The 24201-nt window shown below is 33.4% G+C and overlaps 1 protein-coding gene across 1 annotated transcript; it reads right to left on the reverse strand.

Annotated features, from left to right (window-relative positions):
- Nucleotides 1-6895: 6895 nt before the first annotated feature.
- LOC145007040 (uncharacterized) lies at nucleotides 6896-7932 on the reverse strand. Its single transcript, XM_078966043.1, has 3 exons — nucleotides 7472-7932; nucleotides 7345-7427; nucleotides 6896-7275 (listed from the first exon to the last, which is right to left on the reverse strand). Exons 1-3 carry the CDS (start codon nucleotides 7930-7932, stop codon nucleotides 6896-6898), a joined length of 924 nt encoding a protein of 307 aa, XP_078822169.1.
- Nucleotides 7933-24201: the final 16269 nt, after the last annotated feature.

Genomic DNA, 24201 nt, shown 5'->3' on the forward strand with positions numbered 1-24201 from the left:
AAAATACACACTCTTATAAGTGACACAGTCAGATACTAGATGCCTTGGTAGAAGGCTACTTTCAGTAGGAAGCATAGGGTTTTCTAGGATATTCAAAACTTTTACATACTCATACGTAAAAATACAGTCTTACAAACACATTCTTATAAATACATTATTACAAATACAGACACTAAAATACTTATGATCTCACCAGCTTTAAAGCTGATACTCTCTTTCAAAATAACTTGTATCCTCAGGTCAACAGTAGATAGGTACCGATGCAAGGCTTAGAGAAGATGGAGCTCGTTCAAGACTCATCTTTGATTTTTTATTCATACTTTAGTGTCTATTAAACATGTCAGAACACTTGTATTAAAATTTATATTATTAATGCAATGGATAATATTGTTGCTTGTTTACTACTATTCATTGTTGTGATACTGTACATGACGTCCTCCGCCCCAGAATGTTTCCGCCGTTCTCGGTTTTGGGGTGTGATAGATAAGCAGACACAACTGAACATATATGAACATAAATAAACATATAGTATATACTAATGTAAAAAAACCAATCGAACATATATCAACATAAATAAACTTAAATGGACGAACATTAACGAACAACATAAATGAACATTCACGAACATAAATGAATGAACGAGATCATCGTTCATGTTCATTCATTTAACTAAACGAACAATAATTTGTGATCATTTTCGTTTATTTATTAACTAAACAAACATAAAAGAATTTTCCGTCAAACGATTTACAAACAATTCACTGAACATTAATTTATAGTTCTAATTAGAAATATAAAATCATACTAAAATACCAAAACACAAAAACGAAAACAAAAACTATGATAAAAAAATTTTACAGAAAATAAAAAGCCACACGATGTTGATGAGGTCATCTATACTTTTTTTTTTTGAGAAAATGACAAAAATAGCCATTTACACTAATGACATTACAAAAATAGCCAAAAAATATCCAAATTACAAAAATAGCCAACGATTTCGCAGATGGAAATGCCCCATCTGCGAAATCAGCATGCCATCTGCAAATGTACAAGCATCTAAAGCACTGTTGTGCTTTAGGTGCTTGTACATTCGCAGGTGGTTTTTTTTTTAATTTTTTTGTGTATATATAGGGGTAATTTTGCAGATGGAGAAGGTCCATCTGCGAAATACTCTCATCCTATCTGCGAAATAATGAACTTTTTTGTAATTTTTTTTTAATTGTTTGACTATGAAATGAATTGGTTTGACTACGAAATCATGTTGCTATATAAAAAGTTTTGTCGAAAAATATCATTTTGGTTGTTATTTGTTTAGGAACTTTCTCTACAATTTGCTCAAAAAATGATTGAATATTTGGTTTATCTTGTAACCGGTGGGAGATGGCAAGTTAATGGAACTAATCTGGAATACATATGTCCACAGGGAGGTATTTCTGAACTTGCTTTGATATTTTCTGAGTATATTAGTTATAGTGATTTTCTATCTTTGATAAGAAGCAAAATTGGTTTGTTAGACAAATATAGAATTAGTCTTCGTTTCCACCATCCCGAATTAAATTATTATATAGTTATAGTTGAAGACATGGATGTTAGAATGTTGATAAATGTAATCAAATGTAATGGAGGAAGGGCTGTGAAAGTGTTTGTGGTGGTTGATGAAGTTGAGGAGGTTAATGGGGGTGGTGAAATTGGAAACCAGCTTGTTGGTAATTTATGCAGTTATAAATGGAGCAACGATCCGATAGGTACTTTCAATACTCCTAGTGTACCTTAGTTTCACATTGTTGCTGAAAATGTTAATGTTAGTTATTCACCTATTCACTATATGGATCCTGAGAATTACAAGCATGTTGGTGATGATGATGTTGGTACTTATCTTGATGATGTGGGTGGTCGTTGTGATGATGTTGCCGAACAAGAAGTTAAAGTTATAAGTAGGCGTGTGGTAGATAAAACTAAAAAGAAAAAAAAATCAAGTCAAAAAAATGAAAAAAATCATGTTTACGGGCATTATGTTGATGATGGTGATGTATGTTTAGATATAACCGAGCTACAAAGCAATTCCGATAGAGATGAGTTGGGTGATGAAGTTAAAGCTAAGTTTCCCGATAACCTTTTTCACGGTATGCCCGCTGTACCAGCATGGCCAGTTGATATTAATGAAGATATCCCAACACAGATGGTAGACATGAATCTTCAAAAGATTCAATGTGAGAGTATATTTAAGAACAAAGAACTTTTAAAGCGATGTATTGGTAAAAAATGTCTTCGAGAAGGTTTCCAGATGAGGACAAGTAGATCCACCAAATCAAGGTATGAAGTTGTGTGTGTTTCGAAAAATTGTTCTTGGTTACTAAGAGCAAAAGCAATAAAAAATTATGATGGACTTTTCCAAGTGAATAAATTTGTTGATGTACACACATGTTCTTCAACATTGTTGCAACCTAATCATCGACAAGAAAACAAATATGTTTTGGGTGAATATGTTGCTGATGTTTTGACTGAAGACTATAATAGAGTTTATCGGGGAAAAGAAATTGTTAATGATATGAATGCTCAATTGAATATCAATATCTCATACCATCAGGCATAGCGTGCGAAGCAATATGCATTGTTGTCATTAAGGGGTACGAAAGAGGATTCTTTTACCAAACTTCCGGCGTATTGTCACAACTTGGCCAAACATAATCAGGGTACCGTCACACATATTAAAACAGATGCTAATGATCGCTTTGAGTTTTTGTACATCGCACTCGGTTGCTCGGTTAGTATTATCATATTATATTAATTTTTTAATATTTGTTTTGGTGTATTTGAATAGATATACAATGTATTGTAGGTACGCGCTTTTGTCAATTTTTGTAAGCCGACCCTAGTAGTAGATGGAGCTTACCTAAAGGGCGAGTTCAAAGGTACCATGTTACTTGCAGTTACTAAGGACGGACAAAACCAAATATTACCGGTTGCATATGGTATATGCAAAAATGAGTGTACCGATTCTTGGACATGGTTTTTTCAAAAACTACGTGAGTGCATAGGAAATATGCAGGAGCTTACAATTATATCTGATAGGTCTCCATCTATAGCAACATCCGTTGCCAACATTTTTCCTCACGCTCATCATGGAATATGTGGTGTCCATTTGTATTTCAACATAGTATCTAGATTCGGCAAGAGTAAGACGGTTAAAGGGATTTTTTGGGAGGCGTGTAGGGCGTACACAGTTGATGATTTTGATGCTGCCATGGATGTTATGAAAAAGACAAAAAAACCAGTATGGGAGTACTTAAAAAGTATAAATCCAAAAACTTGGTCAAGAGCACATTTTAAAGGGAACTGATACAATCTTATGTCGTCCAATAGTGCGGAGTCTATAAACGCATTATCTACACACGCACGTAAGGTGCCAATACTTATGTTGATCGATTTTTTTCGTGCTACAATGCAACAATGGTGGTTTCAAAGACGTAACTTTGCAGGTATTAAGTAAATTTTTAATATTAATGTTTTATTAATTTTGATGTTATTGATCTTAGCTTCTTCATTTTGGCTAATTTTTTAGCAGAAGCAACAACAACACTTACCCCTGGGGCGGATGAAATTGTAAAAGAAAATAAGAAAACTTTTACCAAATGGGATGTTCGCATGATCTCAAATATGAAATGCGAGGTCAAAAAGGGGGCACAAAATGTGATTGTTGATTTCAAACATATGACATGTACATGTAGGCATTGGCAACTTGATGGGATCCCTTGTCGTCATGTCATAAGATGTTTAATAGTGAACAATTACCAAGACTGCTCGAGGTATGCATTAAATGCTTACTTTACCGAAACACTGAGGAAAACATATGAGGAATCAATAAACCCTCTGCCAAAGCCATCCGAATGGGAGATCCCCGATGATTTGATGATTGCTAAGCCACCAATAATGGATAAATGTCAGCCCGGCAGTCCAAGAAACACAGACCGCATTCCATCCCAAGGCGAGGGTCCAATTATAAAAGAGTGTTCTACATGTGGTCAAATAGGACACACGAGAAATAATTGTACTGGAAGGGCGTCCGGTAGCGGAGCACGTCACATAATTTCTACTACAGAAATGGCATTTAATATTGGTAGTTCAGCGAGTTGCTCACAAACCTTTAACGCTGATTTTGATTTAAAACAACCTTGAAATGAAGACTAATGACGAGTTGTTAACTTATTATGTATTGTAATATTTTTATTAAATCTTACAAGACATTGGTATGCTTTCATATTTTTGTTTACTTTGTTGATTGTAACAATTAATGAAGCCTTTATTTTATAAAATATAGTTTGCAAATTTTTTTTAACAATTACAACTTGTTATTTAAAAAAAAACAAACGATCCTTTTGCAACCTAATCTGTATCATGATAATATAACAACAATTTTGTAACTAGTTTTTAATAAACTTGATCTATAAGCGGTATTTATACATACTAGACAGTAATGACAAGTCCAACTTTGAAATGACTAGATAGTAATGTCAAGTTAATGTAGTAACCTGCAAATCGTAGTGGAACCCTTAAGTGACATGACATAAATGACAGTTTGACATGATAAATCACTGCATAAAGCTGAAAATCGTAATCCAAATGTAACCATTTCATAGTCAATGTTTTAATTCGTAGTGTATTTATTTATATAAATAGATGTTTAAGTTCTAAAAACCAAACACCCAAATCACCTAAACGAAACGAACTCCCATTATTAGAAATGTCGTCGAATGCAGCAAGTTCTTCGAATGAAGTACCTGGTTCCAATTCTGAAAGGCCATGGACGACAAATGAGGTGTTAGTTCTAACACGTTGCTGGCTAAGTGTTAAGGATGGTGTATCGTTACTTGCTCCCCCGCATTGCCTAATTGGTGATGAATGGACTCGCATAACATCTTTGTTTAACCATGAGATGGGAAAAGGACAAAAAAGAGAAAAATCAGATGTTGTTACTAAGTGGCTGGATGTAAAGGAAGAAGTGACATGGTTCAATCGAGCATGTAATTATGCGAAACGTAACAATGTTCGTTATCGGGATGAAGAAGAGTTCTTGGAAGTTGTTACAGATTTTTACATCTGTGAGCATGACGGCAGAGACTTCGAATATGAGGAAGTTTGGAAGGTTGTTAAAAATAAACAGTATTTCATATAGACCGCTCTAATTTAAGTTAAGAATAACCCATGGACTTGTGTTTTACGTTAATGGTTTGTTCGTATTATGTCGTTGTTTTCATGTAATTGTTGTAATGTTTGTAATGGTTCATGGAATCCTTGTTAGAAATGTATTCTGATGTATTGTGAAAACTAATGCAATGGACATTTATTAATTCAAATTAATCATACGAGTTGCTCACATAATAAACTAACTTAGATTTTAAACAAACGAAATACATACGAAATACATGAAAATAACCTAGTACATGAAAATAACCTACTACTCACATAATAAAGTATAATAGATTTTAAACAAACAGAATATATTTCAAAATATTCCAAGGGGATTCAAACTGGAATTCCAACCCGTTACTTAATGACTTGTACTCCTCCTTAGCAGCTTCCAAGATGACCTCCTCAATAGCATTTAAACGGGTGTCGTCAATTTTGGTATAAAGATCGTTGAATAATAGAACTTCGGTTTTCATTTCATACCATCTTGCTAAGATGTCTAGTTCGTCACGATCATTTCTTGTAGCCATTTGGTTTTCAGCATTGAAAATATTGGTTAAATGGCTCCAAAACATTGGATCGTTCAACTTGCTTGTCTCGTACACATGAATATAAGCATGTGTAAGAACCAAGAACTCTTCATTGCTCCATGATATAGAACTCATTTTGATTGAAACTAAGAGAGTGGAATATAAAAAACAATATTTGAACAGCTGTATTGGTTTATTTAATAAAGTATTTATGTAACATAAGGTCAATTTATAGTAGTTTCTACACAAAATCGCAGTCCAATCTTCTAATATGTCTGCATTTCATAGTCAAAATTAACTGACGAATGCAGTGTACTATACTTATAACATAACAGAGCACTGTTCGAGTTGACAAGTCATCCCCGGTCGAATGACAACACAATACATTGTTGCTTGAATTGACAAGCCATTGCAGCAGGAAAGTAAGGAGTCGTTATAAATAGATTTTAATATCCGTTGTAGTTGTTTCGTATTACTTCCCTCCCTGCAATTATGGACTCACCACATACATGGAGGAACGCAGAGGAGGTCGCTTTGGTTCAAGCTTGGATTATAACTGTAGAGGAGGATTTTCCACCGGGTCCCCCACAAGTTCGTGCTGGATCATTTTGGTCTCGTGTCTGTCATTTGTTTCACCATTTAATGGGGCGTACTCAATATCGAAGAAGAAAAGATGTCAAAGCGAAGTTTTTGGATTTGAAAATGAAGGTGAAAGAATTTCAACGTATTTACAACGAGTTGAATAACGAACATGCAAATACGGATGAAGACATTCTACGGCAGGTGGCTTTGGAACTATACCGTTTTGAATATGATGGTAGCGAGTTTACCCACTTAGATGCATGGAATCTTTTAAAGAATGTCCCTTATTTTTAATATGCATGTTGGTTAAGGTAATCGATTTTCGTTATTTAAGTTGCTTGTTATTGTATGTGTGTAGTCGTCACTATTTAATAAAAGTCCATTTCTTTTAATGTATGTTGTTTCCTCAATAGCCAATACATAATACGACATAAATTAAATAACTAATACATAATACGCCATAAAATATGAATGAGGTACATAAATAACTAATACATAATACGACATAAAATATAAAAAGGTTTCACGGATAACTAATACGTAACACGACACTAATACATAATACTACATAAAATATAAAGGTGCTACATGAATAACTACTGCATTGAGGGAGGTAACAGGACCACCGTTTCATTTGGTATTTCCCAATGCACATGTGATGGTATAGTATTCACCAACTCAGATCCATATGCAAGTCGATACACATAACTAGTGAACTTGTAATCAACCATTCTGTTTATGGATTCAGATGTACGGGTTCTTAGACATGCTATAGCGTGGGCACATGGTATACCTCTTTTTTGCCATTTACCACAACTACATACCCTTCGTTCAAGTTGTACGTTGGTGGTGGCAAAATTTTCATCAACTTGATATGTATCCCCATACAAACATCTTGCATTCCAATTGTAAGACTTGTTGACACATTTTTGAACCTTACTCTCAACGTAAGGGGTCAACCCACCAGAAAACCTCCCTGTAAAATTTGATATATTAATAAAAATAATAGCACATTAAAAAAACTAAATATAACAATCTCCCTTACCCGCCACGTCCGCCCGTTCAGCATACTTTGATTGTATCGACGTGGTGATTAACTCAATTATCGTTGTTATAGGAAACTCACGTCTGGATATAATTTGCAAAATTTCAGGGACATCAATCGATTTAACATCGTAGCGTATTTTTGGGAAAAATGCTCGTGTCCATTTTGAAATCGGTATATATCATCAAGCCAGTAAATTGGACACCTAAGCAAGGAAAAGAAAGGTGATTTCCTACATGCAGTTTGCAACCTTTCCAAACACAAGTAAAAATCATCAACGCTATATGCATTGCATGACTTCCAAAACAATGATTCAACTTCCGTATTGTTATGTCCCACAGAGTCACGTATCTTTCGAGCTATATCTTTAGGACAATATACATGATAGGAATCCGGGTAGGCACTCTGAACACCAAATTCTATATTATCACACAGGTTGCTTATGAAACCAACCTCTATGTCCTCACCTAAACAATCTTTTAACCTCATCATGAACCATCTCCATGATTCTTCACACTCTAAGGTTCCCAAACCAATTGCTAAGAGTAGTGGTTCATGATTTCCATCTAAAGCCACTGCGAAGTACATTGTTGTCAAATAGCTCCCAATAAGGGGTAAATAACCCACATATATCAGCGGTATCATGCACCTAAGGAAGGTACGAATCTACATAAAAACGAACACATATTAGTGATGAGTAAAAACTAATCGAGATACATTACCATGAAATATTATATAACTCAATAAAAGAAGTATGTTATACCACACAACCTAAAGCCACAAAACATAATTGAAAGCGGTTGGTATCGGTTTTCTTGATGGCTGTGAAGGTATTAAGATTTGTTCTTTGAAGGTTATGCAAGAAAATTGGTAGTTGAGAAAAGCTTCTTCCGATGTTAGTACTCATTTTCAAAACCGATGAAAGTGCTCTACAATCATCACACAAATGCAATATCAATAAAATGAGATTATAAATAGAAAATATTGTATCTCTACTGTTCACAATTCATAGTTTAACCTTTTAAATTCATAGTCAAACTAGTTCATTTCATAGTCAAATTTCACTGACCGACATGACAATACTACAGAACGTACTTGTCTGGATTTCGTAGTTCAACTTTTTGAATTCATAGTCAAACCAGTTCATTTCATAGTCAAATTTTACTGACCGACAAGACAATACTACAGAATGTACTTGTTTGGATTTCGTAGTTCAACTTTTTGAATTCATAGTCAAACCAGTTCATTTCATAGTCAAAAAGAATTGTCTGTAACATGATTTCTTCTATAAAAGGGTGTCACTCAATATGAAAAATGTATCTGTCAAAGCAACTCCTATTTATAAGAAAAACAAGGCTAATGGCATACTGCAATTACGGAGGAGAACGTATCGTTAAGATTTCGGGAACATCTAAAAACCCAGGAAGATTGTTTTACGCTTGCCCATATTTGGTATCATGTTGTTAACGTCATTCAAATTTAAACCCTCGTGTTTACATGACAAACAATTAATTTCTTACTGTCAATGTTAAATTTAACAGGGACCAAAATGCGGGTTTATCAGTTGGGTTGATGAAGAGAAGGACCAATCATCTATGGTAATAGCTAAAGTAGCTAAGTCTAATAAGCTCTTTCAATCAGAAAATAAGAAGTTGAAGATAGCGTTGATTTGTAGTTGGGTGTTGTTCTTGGAAGTTCTTGTTTACAAGTTGTAAGCTTTTTAATATTGTTTTTATGGTTTTGAAGTTGTTAGGTCAATAAATTGTTGTATTTGTACTTATGTTTACAACAGTCTACTTGTAACGTTAAAACAAATGTTGTAGTCGTTCTTATGTTGTATGTATTCATAAGTTATTAGTAGGTCATTAATTTGTTGTAATTGTCGTAACGTTAAATTTTTTGCCATCCGTTCACGATAATGAAAAAATAAACTAATAATCATATCCAACATTAATTTAGATATACAATTATATAATCCCACTACATAGGACCAAGACTAGACCCCCAAAAAAATTTTGCCATCCGTTGACGGAACTCTAAAGCTGCAGTCTTTGGGTCAATAAGAACACGTATTGGTTGACCTGAAACGAATTGCTCCATAAACATACATACAAAAACACCGCAATCTCCCAAATGACTACTTTGTTGGGGAACATTTTCTTCATAAATGAATTGCATATTCAATGGAATCCTTAGGGTGTTCCTCCGGGCCCAATACTTAATCTTGTCCAAATAATTTGCCACCCAACGTTCAAATTTGGAAAAGATTCCTTCAGAGTAGAATTTTTCATAAGCCGCTCTACCAAGACTGTCATAAATATGGACTTCCATTGATGCTAATCATAGCTCCCCAAATAGCCAATGATTAGGGGATGAATGAATCGGCAATAAGACCTGTATCAGCATCATAAAATAAAATTATGTTTTTTTACATCACAATACAAAAACTTAACAAAAATAACGATATTATTTTCAATATAAACAATTAAGTTTACCGTATCAACATCCCACCAACCAACCATGAAGTCGGGGTATGTAGCTATACCAGACATAAACGCCCTCCAGTCCCGTCCTTCTTCCAAAGCATGAGAAACAAAAAAATTTGGAGGCATTATTGTATGCCGGTCGCTCTCAAACCGTCTCTCCATTAATAGTCGATACCAAATGGTTATATGCTGCACACATGATACTTTTGTTATTGACTAAAAAACAATTAACTTTTAAAATAATAAATTAACAATTAATTTACCGATGACTCCAACCATCCGTCGTGTGTATGCCCAAACAATGAGCCCCAAAAATCTCTATCTAACACGAAATTTAACAAATGATGCTGGACATCATATGAATGAAATAAATAATTTTGGATGACAACCTCACCGCCTGCTACGTAAGGTTGCAGGCGCAACATGGAGAAGTCATGAGCAACACCAAAAACTGGAGGAGGAACGGGGCTTGTTGATTTGATATCAACCTTCTTTTTTGTTCTTCTTTTTGGCTTCGGTGTCGTGTGTAACTAAAATCAATATTCAAATGTTTAAATCTATATCTTTCAGATAATTCACATAAATATAAAATCATGAGTTTATAAATAAAACGAATACCTCGGTGTAAGGAGTGCACAAATATTGTGATGGTTTTCGAGTCCTCATTTTATCGTGTGGAATTTCTTTACCATCATACTCATCAAAATAATCTACAACTGCCGTAATTCTTATTGCATCTTCGTCCGGCACCTAATTTAATAACCAATAATCTCTAATTCTAAATAAGTTTCAATATACTAAAAACAAAATATAATTTAATGTAAGTATAAAAACCTCTTTAGCTTCACTATAATCATTTACGTCAAATACCTCATCAGCATATTTGTTCCCCGTATTGTCATTCCTCTCCTCCGACTCCTACATTAAAAATAAAACTTTATACTTAATAACGAAATACACATAATTTAATAAGCAATAATATCTAATTAAATAAATGATTTAATCTACTAAAAACAAAATATAAATTAATGTAACTATAAGAACCTCTTTAAATTCAGTATAATCATTTACATCAAACACATCATCATCACATTTGTTCCCCGCATAGTCATTCCTCTCCTCCAATACCTACAATAAAAATATAACTTTTACTTAATAACGAAAGACACATTATTAAAAAGTAATTATTAAAATCGTAAAGGTAATATCTATAACAACCTTGTCGTCTTGAATATCACCAAATACATTTTCAGTTGTATTGTTTTTATTCAACACTTCATCTTGCACAACCTATATTTTCAAATATAAAATATGAACACAGGTATTCATATTTGTTAATAAAATTTAAAAAATAATGTAGCGTGTAACTAACCTGTTCATCATAATTTCTTTGTGACACTATCGGATCATCAAAAGCAATGTCGTTCCAAAATTGTTTAATATTCACTTCTTCACAAAAAAACTCTGTAGGTTGTCGGTTCATAAACACATGCTGCTCCAGTGCATGTAGCCGTTTCAACACCTCGTCTAACTTGTGTTTTCCACTGCCCCTACCTCTACCATGAGAGCGACTACTGGACGACATACTAGACGAAGATTCGTCTTGTCTCCTAAAATGGTCCCGTACTGGGGATGGAACTGCTTTCCCTTCACCATATACATACTCTTGAAATGACATATAATAACAAGATATCATCTCACCATCACCCGGTAACATGTTTTGTCTTGGTGGTAGACCCTCCTAAAAAATTAAACATATTAAAAATGCATATAAAAGTATAATAATCAAGTTTATTAATAATAAACGAAAAATTTATAAACCTGCATCTTTGACCAAATCTTGTTCACGTCAACCCATTTTAATTTTTTAGTTCCACTCCATCGTTTCATCCGAGGCAAGTCTTTTTTTTTTTCAACACAAATCCACATGCGCGAATAGCCGGAATCATCTCATATATCCATATCTAGAATTTTTTACAAGTACAGTATTAAAAGTTAAAATTAAAATAAAAAACTTAACAATAAAACAATTTAAATATTAGAATATTTTTATACCCTAATTGGAGCCGTAAATCCTGATACGGAGTACTTTAAAGTTTGACCACGCTCAGAAAGTGATAAATAATGATGTATTTTGTTTCATGTATCCTCAAGGTCAACATAAGTAAAATCCCAAAGATAGCTACCCCAAGCGAAACTAACAAAACAAAAAAACAATATTAGTTTTTATATAAATTATAACTTTAATAAAATATAACTTTTAACGTAAACAAAATATACCTGTTCTAGAGATCCAAATTCTCAGCAAAAAAAAACCAATCTTGTGGCACCCGATCATTAACTTCTTTACCCAAAAAACCTTCACACAGAATGTATATCAAACATAGTCTAACTGCATCAACGTCGTCAAGTGCTACGAATGTTCGATTTAAAATTAAACGTTTAAGGTCGCCAATTTTCACCGAACTATTGGTATGGTCCGGAAATAGCCGTTCACACAATAAACATCTTTTTTTACTGCTTAATAATTTTTCCGACCCTTTTTTCCCAATGTTTTTTGGATACTCCCCAAAATTGAAGCCGGTTATCAAACAAAACTCTTCCGGCTCATAAACCATTTTCGTATTGCCTACTCGAAATATAATCGTTTTATTCCATCTGAAGATAAAACAGGGTCCAACCGGATCTGATGAAGGAATATTTTATGGAACAACAATGCGTCCCCTTGTAAACGAGGGACATCAATAAAATAACCAAATACGGTATTTCTGAAAATGGCACGTCTGACATCATCTAAAACTTCAAATACTTCCCATATGTTACCGGCAGAACCTTTTAAGTTCGCAAACGCTTTCACATTGATAAAACTAAAATCATGCTGCAAAAAAACACAAAAACAAATTAGATAGCTAAAAAATATTTTGTTTTTAAAATATATGATTACGAACTGCAATACATAAACAATTAGTAATGCAAATACTATTTCTTAATTAATAATTATTTTTATATTTCCGATAAAAAAACAATAACATACACATATATAAACAATTTTCCAAGTTATACAACAAATATATTTACGATAAAAAACAATATCATACATAATTATATAAACATTTTATTAAACATATTTTCAACTTAAACGACAAATATATAAATGACAATTTTTCAACTTAAACAAATTTTCAACTTAAACGACAAATACATAAACATTTTTATTATCTTTCTAATTATATAAACTAACATTTTATAATCATATAAACAAACAATTTTTTAAATAAAACGACAACCAAATTAACAATTTTGCAAGTTATACGACAACAATTATTCAACTTATACGACAAACACAACCAATTTCTAACAATATATATACGATAAATTTTCAACTTATATAAATGCTATACTTATAAAACAAATATATATACAAACGACTATTTTGCACATACTATAATTTAACTATTTTTCACTTTATATAAACAATTATACGATAACAATATACAAGTTTTCAGGTTATACAACAACTAAACAAACAACAAAAATAACAAATTTTAAACATTATCTACGCAGTCTCTACTTGTACATTCAAACAAACACTAACAAAATACCATTTAAGCTTCAAGTATACTAAAGAAATATTAAAACTATCAAAATACAACAAAATTACCCTTTTTAACACTAAATAATACAATAAATGATAACAAAAAAAAAAGCTTAAACATTTAAAGAGTTAAAATCTAACCATATTCGCCAGATTGTTGACATAATCCTCCATTTTCTTCAAAAACTAGTCAAAATCGCGAAAATACTCCAAAGATAGAGAGACTTAGAGAGAGTTTTTGTGTAGAGAAGGGTGAAAATGGAGAAAAAAAACGTTTATATACCGAAAAATGGGAGATTTCGCAGATGGAGTCTCAATTTCGCAGATGGAGTAAGCCATCTGCGAAAGTACAAGCAGCTAAAGCATAGATGTGCTTTAGCTGCTTGTACTTTCACAGATGACATGCTGATTTCGCAGATGGGGCATTTCCATCTGTGAAATCGTTGGTTATTTTTGTAATTTCGATATTTTTTGGCTATTTTTGTAATGTAATTAGTGTAAATGGCTATTTTTGTCATTTTCTCTTTTTTTTTTTTAAAAAAGAGTAAATTACACGAATGGTCCCTGTGGTTTAGGGTAATTTGCGTGTTTGGTTTTTAACTTATTTATTTAACTCGGAAGGTTCCTAATGTTTGTTTTTTTAAGCGCTTGGTCATTGTCTTACCTAAAAAGAACTATTTTAACATTGATTTTTTTAATTTATTTAAATAAACACACCCCAACCCACCCTCTCATCTTACCTTACCTACCTCATCATTTTTCCTTATTTAAATAATACTCTTTTTAAGTAAGACAAAGACCAAACGCATAACAAAAACAAATAAAATGGACCACGCGTGTAATAAAAACAAACGGTAGAGATTTTCTGAATTAAAAAAACAGGTTACGTACTAAACGCGCAAATTACCCCAAACTATAGGGACCAATCTTGTAATCTACTCTAAAAAAATTCTTTTACTTTAAAAACTCAAAGGCCAATCGTTGCAGCCCTACTTTAATTATCTAGTATCTAGTAACAAACAAGTGGTGCTATCTTTATGTCCAACACAATTTTTTTTTGAAATAGTTACATTTATTTTTGTTGTTATCAACTAATATTTTCAGTATTTAACATACTATAAAACATGTTCTTCAAATATTATTATTTTTATCAACAACGAGTGGATGAAAGGTTTTGTAAAAGTAACCCTTGAACCGGTCTTCTTTCCCTAATCCATTTTAGGGGTATGATCACTATGGTGATAAATGTCTCACGTCATCTGCCTTGGCCAGCTGTCACGGGAACCATTGGATTTTCACTTGACAAAAGCCAAGTCAAATAAACACTCCACACTTTAACAAAATAATAATGAATGATATTAATATTAGGGTATATTTGTAAAAAAAAAAAAAATAAGAATTGCTATAGGAAGCTATTAGCTAAAAATTAATGTGATAGTTGTAGCTGAATGCTATAGGACTAGGAATTTTTATGTGTAAAGTTGTTAACAAAAATAATTATGAAAAACTGTTTATATATATATATATATATATATATATATATATATATATATATATATATATATATATATATATATATATATATATATATATATATATATATATTAAAAACCATAATATTTTAAAAAATTAACAAACAAGTTTCCAAAAAAAATCAAGAGAATAAACAAAAAAAACCAACTAATTTATTTATTGTGGTATTTTAAAAATATTTCCAGCATTAGTTTATTCATATGACATGTTAAACTAAATATTTTTTGACATGCCATGTCAACACAACATTTTTCTTTAATTTAAAAAAGAAGTTGATTCTTTTAGGAGAAAATGAGGGGTAGGGAATGAACCCATGCCCTCCCATGTCTCGTCAACATGTTTACAATACATTTTTAATTGTTAAAAAAAATATTTTTAAAATATAATTATGTTTTTAAATGTAAAAAAATGCATTTTTAATATAAAAATACATTCTAATATATATAAAAAGATATAGGCTTAAAGATATATAAATATATTTTTATATGTAGAAACATACAAATAAGATTTATGCGCACGTACACACAAACAAATGTTTATATATATATATATATATATATATATATATATATATATATATATATATATATATATATATATATATATATATATATATATATATATATATATGACAAAATTGCAAAAAAATGTACACACAAACAAATGTTTATATATATATATATATATATATATATATATATATATATATATATATATATATATATATATATATATATATATATATATATATATATGACAAAATTGCAAAAAAATGTTTCAATCTTTCATTTTATGTGGTTAAAGATCAAATGTTTGAAAAGTTGTATATCTGATCATTTTTAACAAGTTTTGCTATGGTTTTAATCTCTCTTCCATTAAATCTAACTAGTTGACAATTAACTTTTTTAAAATAATAATTTTACTATCAGAGATCATTTTATCTTTACCATACTATAAGGATCATTTTTGAATATTATATATTAATAAATATTTTTTTATATATTAATAAATATTAATTTTAATATATAATATTAAATATTAATAAATATTGTTTTATTGGATTATTAATTTATTTTAGTTAATTTTATTTTTTATTTTTATTGGAGTATTTCTTTTTATTGAATTATTATATATCAATACATATAGTTTTTAATATATAATACCTATATCATAATAAATATTATATTATTGGATTATTAAATTATTTTAGTTAATTTTCATAATAAATTATTATTATTATTATTTTATATATATATATATATATATATATATATTATTTTGAACATAAAAATATATTTTTATTTATATATTTATTTTAAATTCTAATAATAATAATAATAACAATAACAATAATAATAATAATAATAATAATAATAATAATAAAATTTATTGTATTTATCTTTTCAGAATCTTAGACAATATATATATATATATATATATGGGTATTTTTTGTAACATCCTAAAATTTTAGGGTAAAAATTTTATTTTTAATATAACTAAAATACTATTTTAACTTTGTTCACACATTGAAAACCATTTTAAATAAAACATTTATCAGAGTTTATTCCCAAAAATCACATATTGTAGAAAAACATAGGTGTATGCGCTACAAACATCCCGAGCTCCTTTATCTGAAAACTAAAGGTACCTAAAACCAAAACCGAAAACCATAAGCACGGAGCTTATTGAGTTTCCCAAATTCCACATACCATACATATCAATTGCCATACATGTCATATATAATCATGAACTATCCATATATATGATAATCAATAATGATGCTATGTTTCGCACATAGTCTTGTTATTATGCCACAGGTCGCCTCATGGTCTTTTTTGCCAAGCTGGGGGCCACCCCTGGGTCGTACAGACAAGTGCCAATAGCTACATCATGGTCTTTCATGTAAGCGTCACAAAAACATCTAACATACATACTACTCTACTTAGCTAATTAGCATACAATGTGCCAAGAGCCACCTCCTGGTCTTTCATACATAATGCCTAGGGCTAACCCCCGGGTCTTCCTGTAATACATAATAACATACAATGTGCCAGGGGCCACCTCCTGGTCTTCCATACATAGTGCCTAGGGCTAATCCTCGGGTCTTCCTACCATATATAGAACAAATGGGTCGGCATTGGTGCCTTCAACCCATACAAACAATGAGGAGACTCACCTCGACAGCTAATCCCACGAATAATCTCTAACTACAAATTCGCTTGAAACCCCCCGCTATCAAACAAACAACACCTAATTAACAATGGAGTTTCAAACCAAAACCATTAATACATAAACGGTCCAACTAATTAGGTCTAATATTAATCCAAGCCCATTAGGCCCACTAAGGCCTATCTACCAACTAGGCCCTCTAAGGCCCAAATCCAAACTCGTTCCACAAAGGCCCAACCCCAAACTATATAGGCCCATATTGGGAAATTCAATCAAATTAGTCTACATATGGCCCAAAACAAAAAGCCCAAACCCCAAAACCAAGTCCAAGACCAAAAGCCCAAAACTCCACTTGTGATACGAACGCTGGTCGTTCCCTTGTGGAGCGCTGGGCGTTCATCACCAGACCATCCATCAGGACACCAGGCCGGAACGTGCAACATTCCCTAGCCTTACGCATGGCGTTCCCGGCCAGAAAGAAAAAAAAATACACAAATGACTAGCTTAAGTCCAATGTCCAGAACTTCCAAATAGGTCCATATCGGTGTCTTAATCCATAAAGTCGACCACTTTGCACCTTTGCATGGTCTAAAAGGACCCAAACATGATTCTAAACACCAAAACTTCACAAAGTGACCAATAACTCAAACATAGGAGGACTTAATGCATCAAGACTCCAATTTTAAATCAAAAGCAACTCAGAAAAGGCAAGATCTACAAATCTTAGGCTCTTTGAATGACTCACACTTACAAAGAGCCTCAGAAGACCATAACATGCATACTTTAAGTCCCAACTTAGATCTATAATGTTGAAGCACCAAGATAAGAACTGTATACCTTCAATAGGCTGGAAATGATTTAGAACCTTTAGATCTACAAGTTCTCATCAATCCCTTGCTTTTTCGCTAAACAACTTCTTCTTCAAAATCACCAAAATAACACCAAAATGCTTAAGGTAGGCACAAAATACATGCAAGAGGCTTAGGGTTTCCTTCTTAGGGTTACATAGGATGGAGAATGAAGGAAATGAGGGTTGGAGGTGAGTTAAGGTGTTTAAATAGGGTCCAAGACCAAAAATTAGGGTTTAATATGCCCAAACAAAAGCAACATGTTCCCTTGGGGAATACGGGGCGTTCCCATATCCACCCTCGTCCATTTTCCTTTTGAATGCCATACGTTCCTACTTGGTATGCTATGTGTACCCGATTTGGCCCAAAATCCCCTCTAACTTCAAATGGTCATAACTTCTTCGTTATAACTCCAATTTTGACGTTCTTTATATCCATGGAAAGGTAACGAGAAGCCCTCGCTTCTATCAACTTTATTTAGCCTGAAACTCAACCGAACTAAAATCCAAAATTCATAACAGACCCGAACCAACATCTTGACCGATACCCTTGGGCCCTAAAACACAAATCGAAAAATTGGATCATCCAAACTACATCATCCACCTCCAAAATGCTTCCGACCCTGAATATCTTGTTGCAACCAATGAGAATAAAGCCGCTGACCATAACCAACTGTAGAATACTTATACCTGACATAATGTGACAGCCTAAAACTTTCCATTCTGTACAACCATCCACTTCAATAGAAGTCAAAACTGTTTCTACTAACTTTCAAGCTTGTTGGAGTAAGTTCGAGTGTTTTAAAGTTTGTGCTTCAAGAGATATCAGGAGGGAGGATACCCTAGGGTTTATTACGTAACAATAAGTGTCCAAAACTTCAACAGTTGGAAAGTTACAATCCAAAAATGGTATTTGGACCAAAAAACCCCCCGAGACTCTATAAGGAAAACTTAGCCATTTTGAATTCATTTGTGACATTTCCAACTAGAGAAAACCCGATTTCTCTCTTAAGGATCTTCACCCGATCACCCCCAATTGTGATTACTTCAACCTAGAGTGTATATAAGTGTGTTATATACCTTAATAACATGTAAATCATATCAAAACAACAAGATTTGGGAGTTTACCGCCCAAGAACATCTTGGAGAGTAAACTCCTTTATAAGGGCCAAAGTGTGCCCAATGTCCCTCCAAGCCTTGGGACTAAACCTAGAGACTACCATTACTTGTTTTAGACCCCCAAAACATTAAGAAACAAGGCTAGAAGTGAGTTCACGGCCAAGGAAGTTCTTGGGCCGTGAACTCCATTTTAGGGTGCCAAAATGCCCTAAATTCCTTCCATATGCCAAGAGACAAGCATAACACTTTACCATGATGTGTCTAGGACCCAAAACAACCAAAATACCAACACCAATAGGTTTTTACGGCCGCAAGCTTATGACCAAATGGTTCATGGGCCGTAAACTCAAGATAAGAGTGTTTTGACGCCACAAACACTTCCTAAGGCTTAGGCATGAATTTAGAATGCTTCTTTATGACCTTTAGGACCCTCATAAGCATAAATGGCCATCAGTTTACGGTAGAAAACTCATTTGGGCCGTGAAATCCTCAAAAACTCCAAAGAAGGTGGTCTTTCTCATCCTAGGTTAAAGCTAATGTCCCTAAAACATTCCCTAGCTTTCAAACTTGCACTAACCCATGAGTAACCATGAGTTTACGGCCGTAAACTCCCTTGGGCCCTGAACTCATGGTATTAAACTCATGTGGGTGCCTTTATACCTTCCTATGTTGAATCACATGTGATTCCAACACTTAGTCAAGGTGTTTCCTAGTCCCGGAAGGTGTTTCCTAGTCCCGGAAGGTGTTTCCTTTCATATAGTTGTTATAAACACTATATTCATGTTAATATGTGTCCTTATATGTAATTTAGGACTTATTGTGTCTCGGGACTTCATTCATGGAACTTCTCATCCTGACACGCATACCCGTTTGAATCACCCACATCAGGTGAGTTCATACCCAGTAATGAATCTTTTAACTATTTTAACTGTTTTAAGGGGGGAATACAGGTTGAACAAAATGATAATTCTGTAAATGTTTGTTATTAAACATCTTTCAAAATGTTACTTATGTTAATTAAGTTGTCAAAACATTTCAAAACTCGTTTAAAGTTATGTTACTTGATAGTTATACAAAAATCCATTTTTAAAGTAAAAGCCTAACTTATTAGAGAAATGAGTCTTTTCAGTAACAGTCCAAGTAGAGCATTAGTAAACTATTATAGGTATACTTCAGGAGAATGCTATCCATTACTTCTAGTACAATGAAGCACACAAAGAAACAATACCAGAACAGAACGAACAGTGAAGAGAATCAAACATTACCAGAACAGAACATAACAAATTAAGTTGCTATAGCATGAGAACACATAGACATGATCTAATTATACCAATGAATCACTTCTACATTAGTGATAGTTATATTGGGTATACATGATCATATAACTTTAATGTGGATTACACGACTTGTATAGATTTGCTTGGGTTGCGTTGGGTTCCCTTAATCTCCTTTCATGAGAGCGTTTAGTAGGGGTTCTAGCTTTCACATTATGACCGTAATAAGACAAATATGTTTTTAGGTTATTAGTACATACGCATGTCATTATAAATGACATCTGCGTACTTACTTTTCCCATTACTTTCATAAAGTGACAATACCACTTGAAAGTTAATCTATGTTCTAGTCAAGATAGTTATAAACTAGGGAGAATATACTTTACATTTGACAAAGGAACAATCAGGTTTAACACAGAATAGAAGATGCCTTGGTAGAAGGCTATGATTAAAGGTTAGGATCATGATGCCAACTTTATGATTCCTTAATGTATACACTATACGATACATATATGCTAAGTAGATCCTGACAGCTAATAGGATGTGTGTTCTTCGCTGTATGTCCTGTTCTCGTTGGATGTGGGCTTGCACCGAGGTCACCCAATCTATTATCTACCCAAATCTATATATATTTATACTTAGTATACATTAAGTCATCATAAGGGTACCAGGTATGGATCAGGTTATAGGATACAAAATCAACGCACAATTAATCTAGTACAAAACTTACTTTTCAAAGTCAGTACTTTTGATATACAAAACTAGCGATTTCCCAGTTAAGGGCTTAATCCATTTTATTAAGGAGCACAATTTTTAAGACTTTAAGTGTGTTAACTTTATAACACCTTAGTTTATACACCATGTTTATATATAAGACTAATATCCAATAGATAGTTAAATGTGTTTCTTCCCCCGACGTCCTGTTCCCGTTGGATGTGGGCTTAGGGCAAATTCCCCCAACTAACTATCTACCCGATATCAAATTATATATAGCAGTATAAACAAAGCTATTATAAAGGTAATCACCATAGTCAATATCTTATTATAAGAAAAATAGGTTTTCTTATAAGCACTCTTCATTAGATATAAAAGAACCATTACAAATAACTCCTTGAGTAACAAGTAAATACACCAAGGTTATATATGGCAACTATCTAACAACCAATGGAATGTGTGCTATCCGCCTTACTTGCTATTTCCCCATTGGGTTGTGAGTTTAGGACAGATGCGCACAATCAATTGTTTATTTACTCTATGTATATATAACCTGTACGCACTTAGTACAGATAGAAAGGCTTGTAGCGTCATTTTACTTAACTTCCATTAAAGTAGGAAATATAGGATTTTCTAGAGGAACAGTCGAACCTTTCAAAACAGAACTTACAGCTTACATGACTTTTACATATACATTTTCCACATTTTACAGCTTACTCACATCACTAAAATCTTATGAACTCACCAGCTTAATTGTTGATCAACTCTTTCAAATAACTTGTATTCTTAGGAGACTATTAGACAGGTGCTCGTGCTGGGATTGAGAGATGGAGCGTTACAGGTTCAAGTCTTGTTTTGTTATTTGTTTATGACTTCTATGTTTTGTGAACACACACATTGTAAACACTTTCTTTCTAAATGAAATGGTTGTTAATTACTTGTTTACCATATACATATTTCGTGATACTTGACATGACGTCCTCCACCCCGAACGTTTCCGCCGTTCCGGTTTTGGGGTGTGACAGATTGGTATCAGAGCATTGTTTATAGTGAACTGAGTATATCAACTGATAAAAGATATACGTCTATAAATACAATGGGGCTTAAGTGCTTTGGATAATGATATATTTTAGAATATAACGTCAAGTTATAAAAATATACCTACTTGCTCATACATGTACATAATAGAACTAAGGTCACGAGGAGAACAAAACTAAAAGTTTTTAAAGGTTGGGCACTGTCGTCAACCCGAACAGTTATGTAATCATGGCTAGGTTCAATATAGCCTGATCAATTATATTCATTCGAGATGTGACCAACATGTGTTTGGGAATGATGTGGTGTTGCAATAGGGTTAAAACTTACCAGAATACCAGTCAAGAGAATGCCAAAACAAGTACAGTTAGAGTTAGAGTACTATGGGAGTATTCTATGATACGATAGCGTGATAACAAGTTCAGAACCTACCAAGTACATTACGTTAGGACACTATAGGAGTATTTTAGTCCGGATAAATAACTTATATGATAACTTAAAAGACCCTTGCGAATAGGTCTATAATCTTATAGGGTATATTGATAAAGTTTTATATATAATCAAAATCTTATAGACATAGAATCTATGATCGATGCTTCGCTATCCATTCCTTTTAAGGAAGTAGTGTTGAGGTGGGATCAATTATTCGAAGGTCTATTTGATCTTCAATTATATACAATACAAACTGGTGTACCTTGTACAATTATAGGAGGATTCTGTAAGGATCACCCCATAAAGTTACCTTAAAATCTCATAAGTTCTTTAGTCACTTTCATTCTCGCACGACAAGCCCAGATAAACATAACCACTTCCTCATGTAGACAACAGAAGAGTTCAGGAGGAACAAGAACAAGTTCAGAAGAAGTTTCAAGGAAAGATCAGCCGGAGTAATCAAAACGTCTTACGCGTCACACTAATAAATATTAATTTGGATAATTTATCGAGGGAGTGGAAACACTGCTCACATTACAGGTGTTAGAATTATTTTCTTACATGCAGCTGGTAACAGTTATTCAGGAAACATATATTCATTCGAGGATAGTTATTTCAAATTCATAGAGTTTATTTGGTATAGACTCATTTATGAATTGTTCCTAGAACCCTGTGGAAGTCAGGACCCGATACATCCAGAACTAGGATAACCTTGTCTTTTTAGCTTTCGGCTTGTGTCCATTGTTATAGACTTATTCCGTCTTATATTTGTTTTCTTTTAGCAAAGATGCCTCCTCGCAGATCACCCAGACATGCTACTCCGATAAATCCCATACCTTCTCCACAAATCGATGCAGCAACTCTGAACGCTGCAGTGGCCGCGGCTGTGGCAACAGCCATGGCACAATATCACCTCATCGGTACAGGTGGAGGTGAAACACCTACTGATTTTACTCAAGGTGAGGTCCCTGTGTGCTAGGGAGAGTTCTCCTACAAGGACTTCACCAGATGCCAACCATTGTCCTTTAAAGGGACTGAAGGAGTCATTGCTCTCATGCAATGGTTCGAGAAAGCAGAGTCGGTTTTCAAAATCTGTTTATGCCCAAAAGGAAGCAAAGTGAAGTTTGCTGCCTGCACCTTCGATGGAAAGGCCCTAACATGGTGGAATAGCCATGTTAAGTCACTGACCCTATCAGTGGAAACTCAATAGGTTGGGAAAACCTAAAAGAGTTAATGCGGGAAGAATATTGCCATTAGGTGAGATTCAAAAACTAGAACAAGAGCTGTGGGATCTCACTATGGTCAGCTCAGACATAGTGACCTACACGGATCGGTTCATCGAACTAGGAGCTATATGTCCTGAGATGATTACCTCGGAGAGCAAGAAGATAGAAAGGTACATTTGGGGTCTGACTGCTCCGACCCAAGGAAATGTGTTGTCTTCTAACCCAGCCACGTTCGCTAGTACTAAATGCTTGGCTTAGCGACTCATCGATCATGGAGTCCACCACAGCGTAAAAGTCCCTATTCCCGAGTCATCAAGGGAAGAGGACTATAATCAAGAGTCGAAGAACAAGAGGAAGAAGAAGCGAACAACCCCAGACACCCCGCAAGAGTAACAAGCGAGTACTATGTACGCCGCTACAATGCCTA

This window comes from Lactuca saligna, chromosome 7 (assembly GCF_052625555.1).
Source record: "Lactuca saligna cultivar CGN05327 chromosome 7, ASM5262555v1, whole genome shotgun sequence".
NCBI lineage: Eukaryota > Viridiplantae > Streptophyta > Magnoliopsida > Asterales > Asteraceae > Lactuca > Lactuca saligna.

Bases quoted from the DNA above. Each gene is read 5' to 3' on its own strand.
- LOC145007040 (XM_078966043.1), bottom strand. From the start codon at position 7,932: ATGTACTTCGCAGTGGCTTTAGATGGAAATCATGAACCACTACTCTTA. The intron at 7,428-7,471 runs GTTAAATCGATT...AATTATATCCAG, and splicing joins TCCCAAAAATACGCTACGAT to ACGTGAGTTTCCTATAACAA. The intron at 7,276-7,344 runs GTAAGGGAGATT...CAAATTTTACAG, and splicing joins TGAACGGGCGGACGTGGCGG to GGAGGTTTTCTGGTGGGTTG.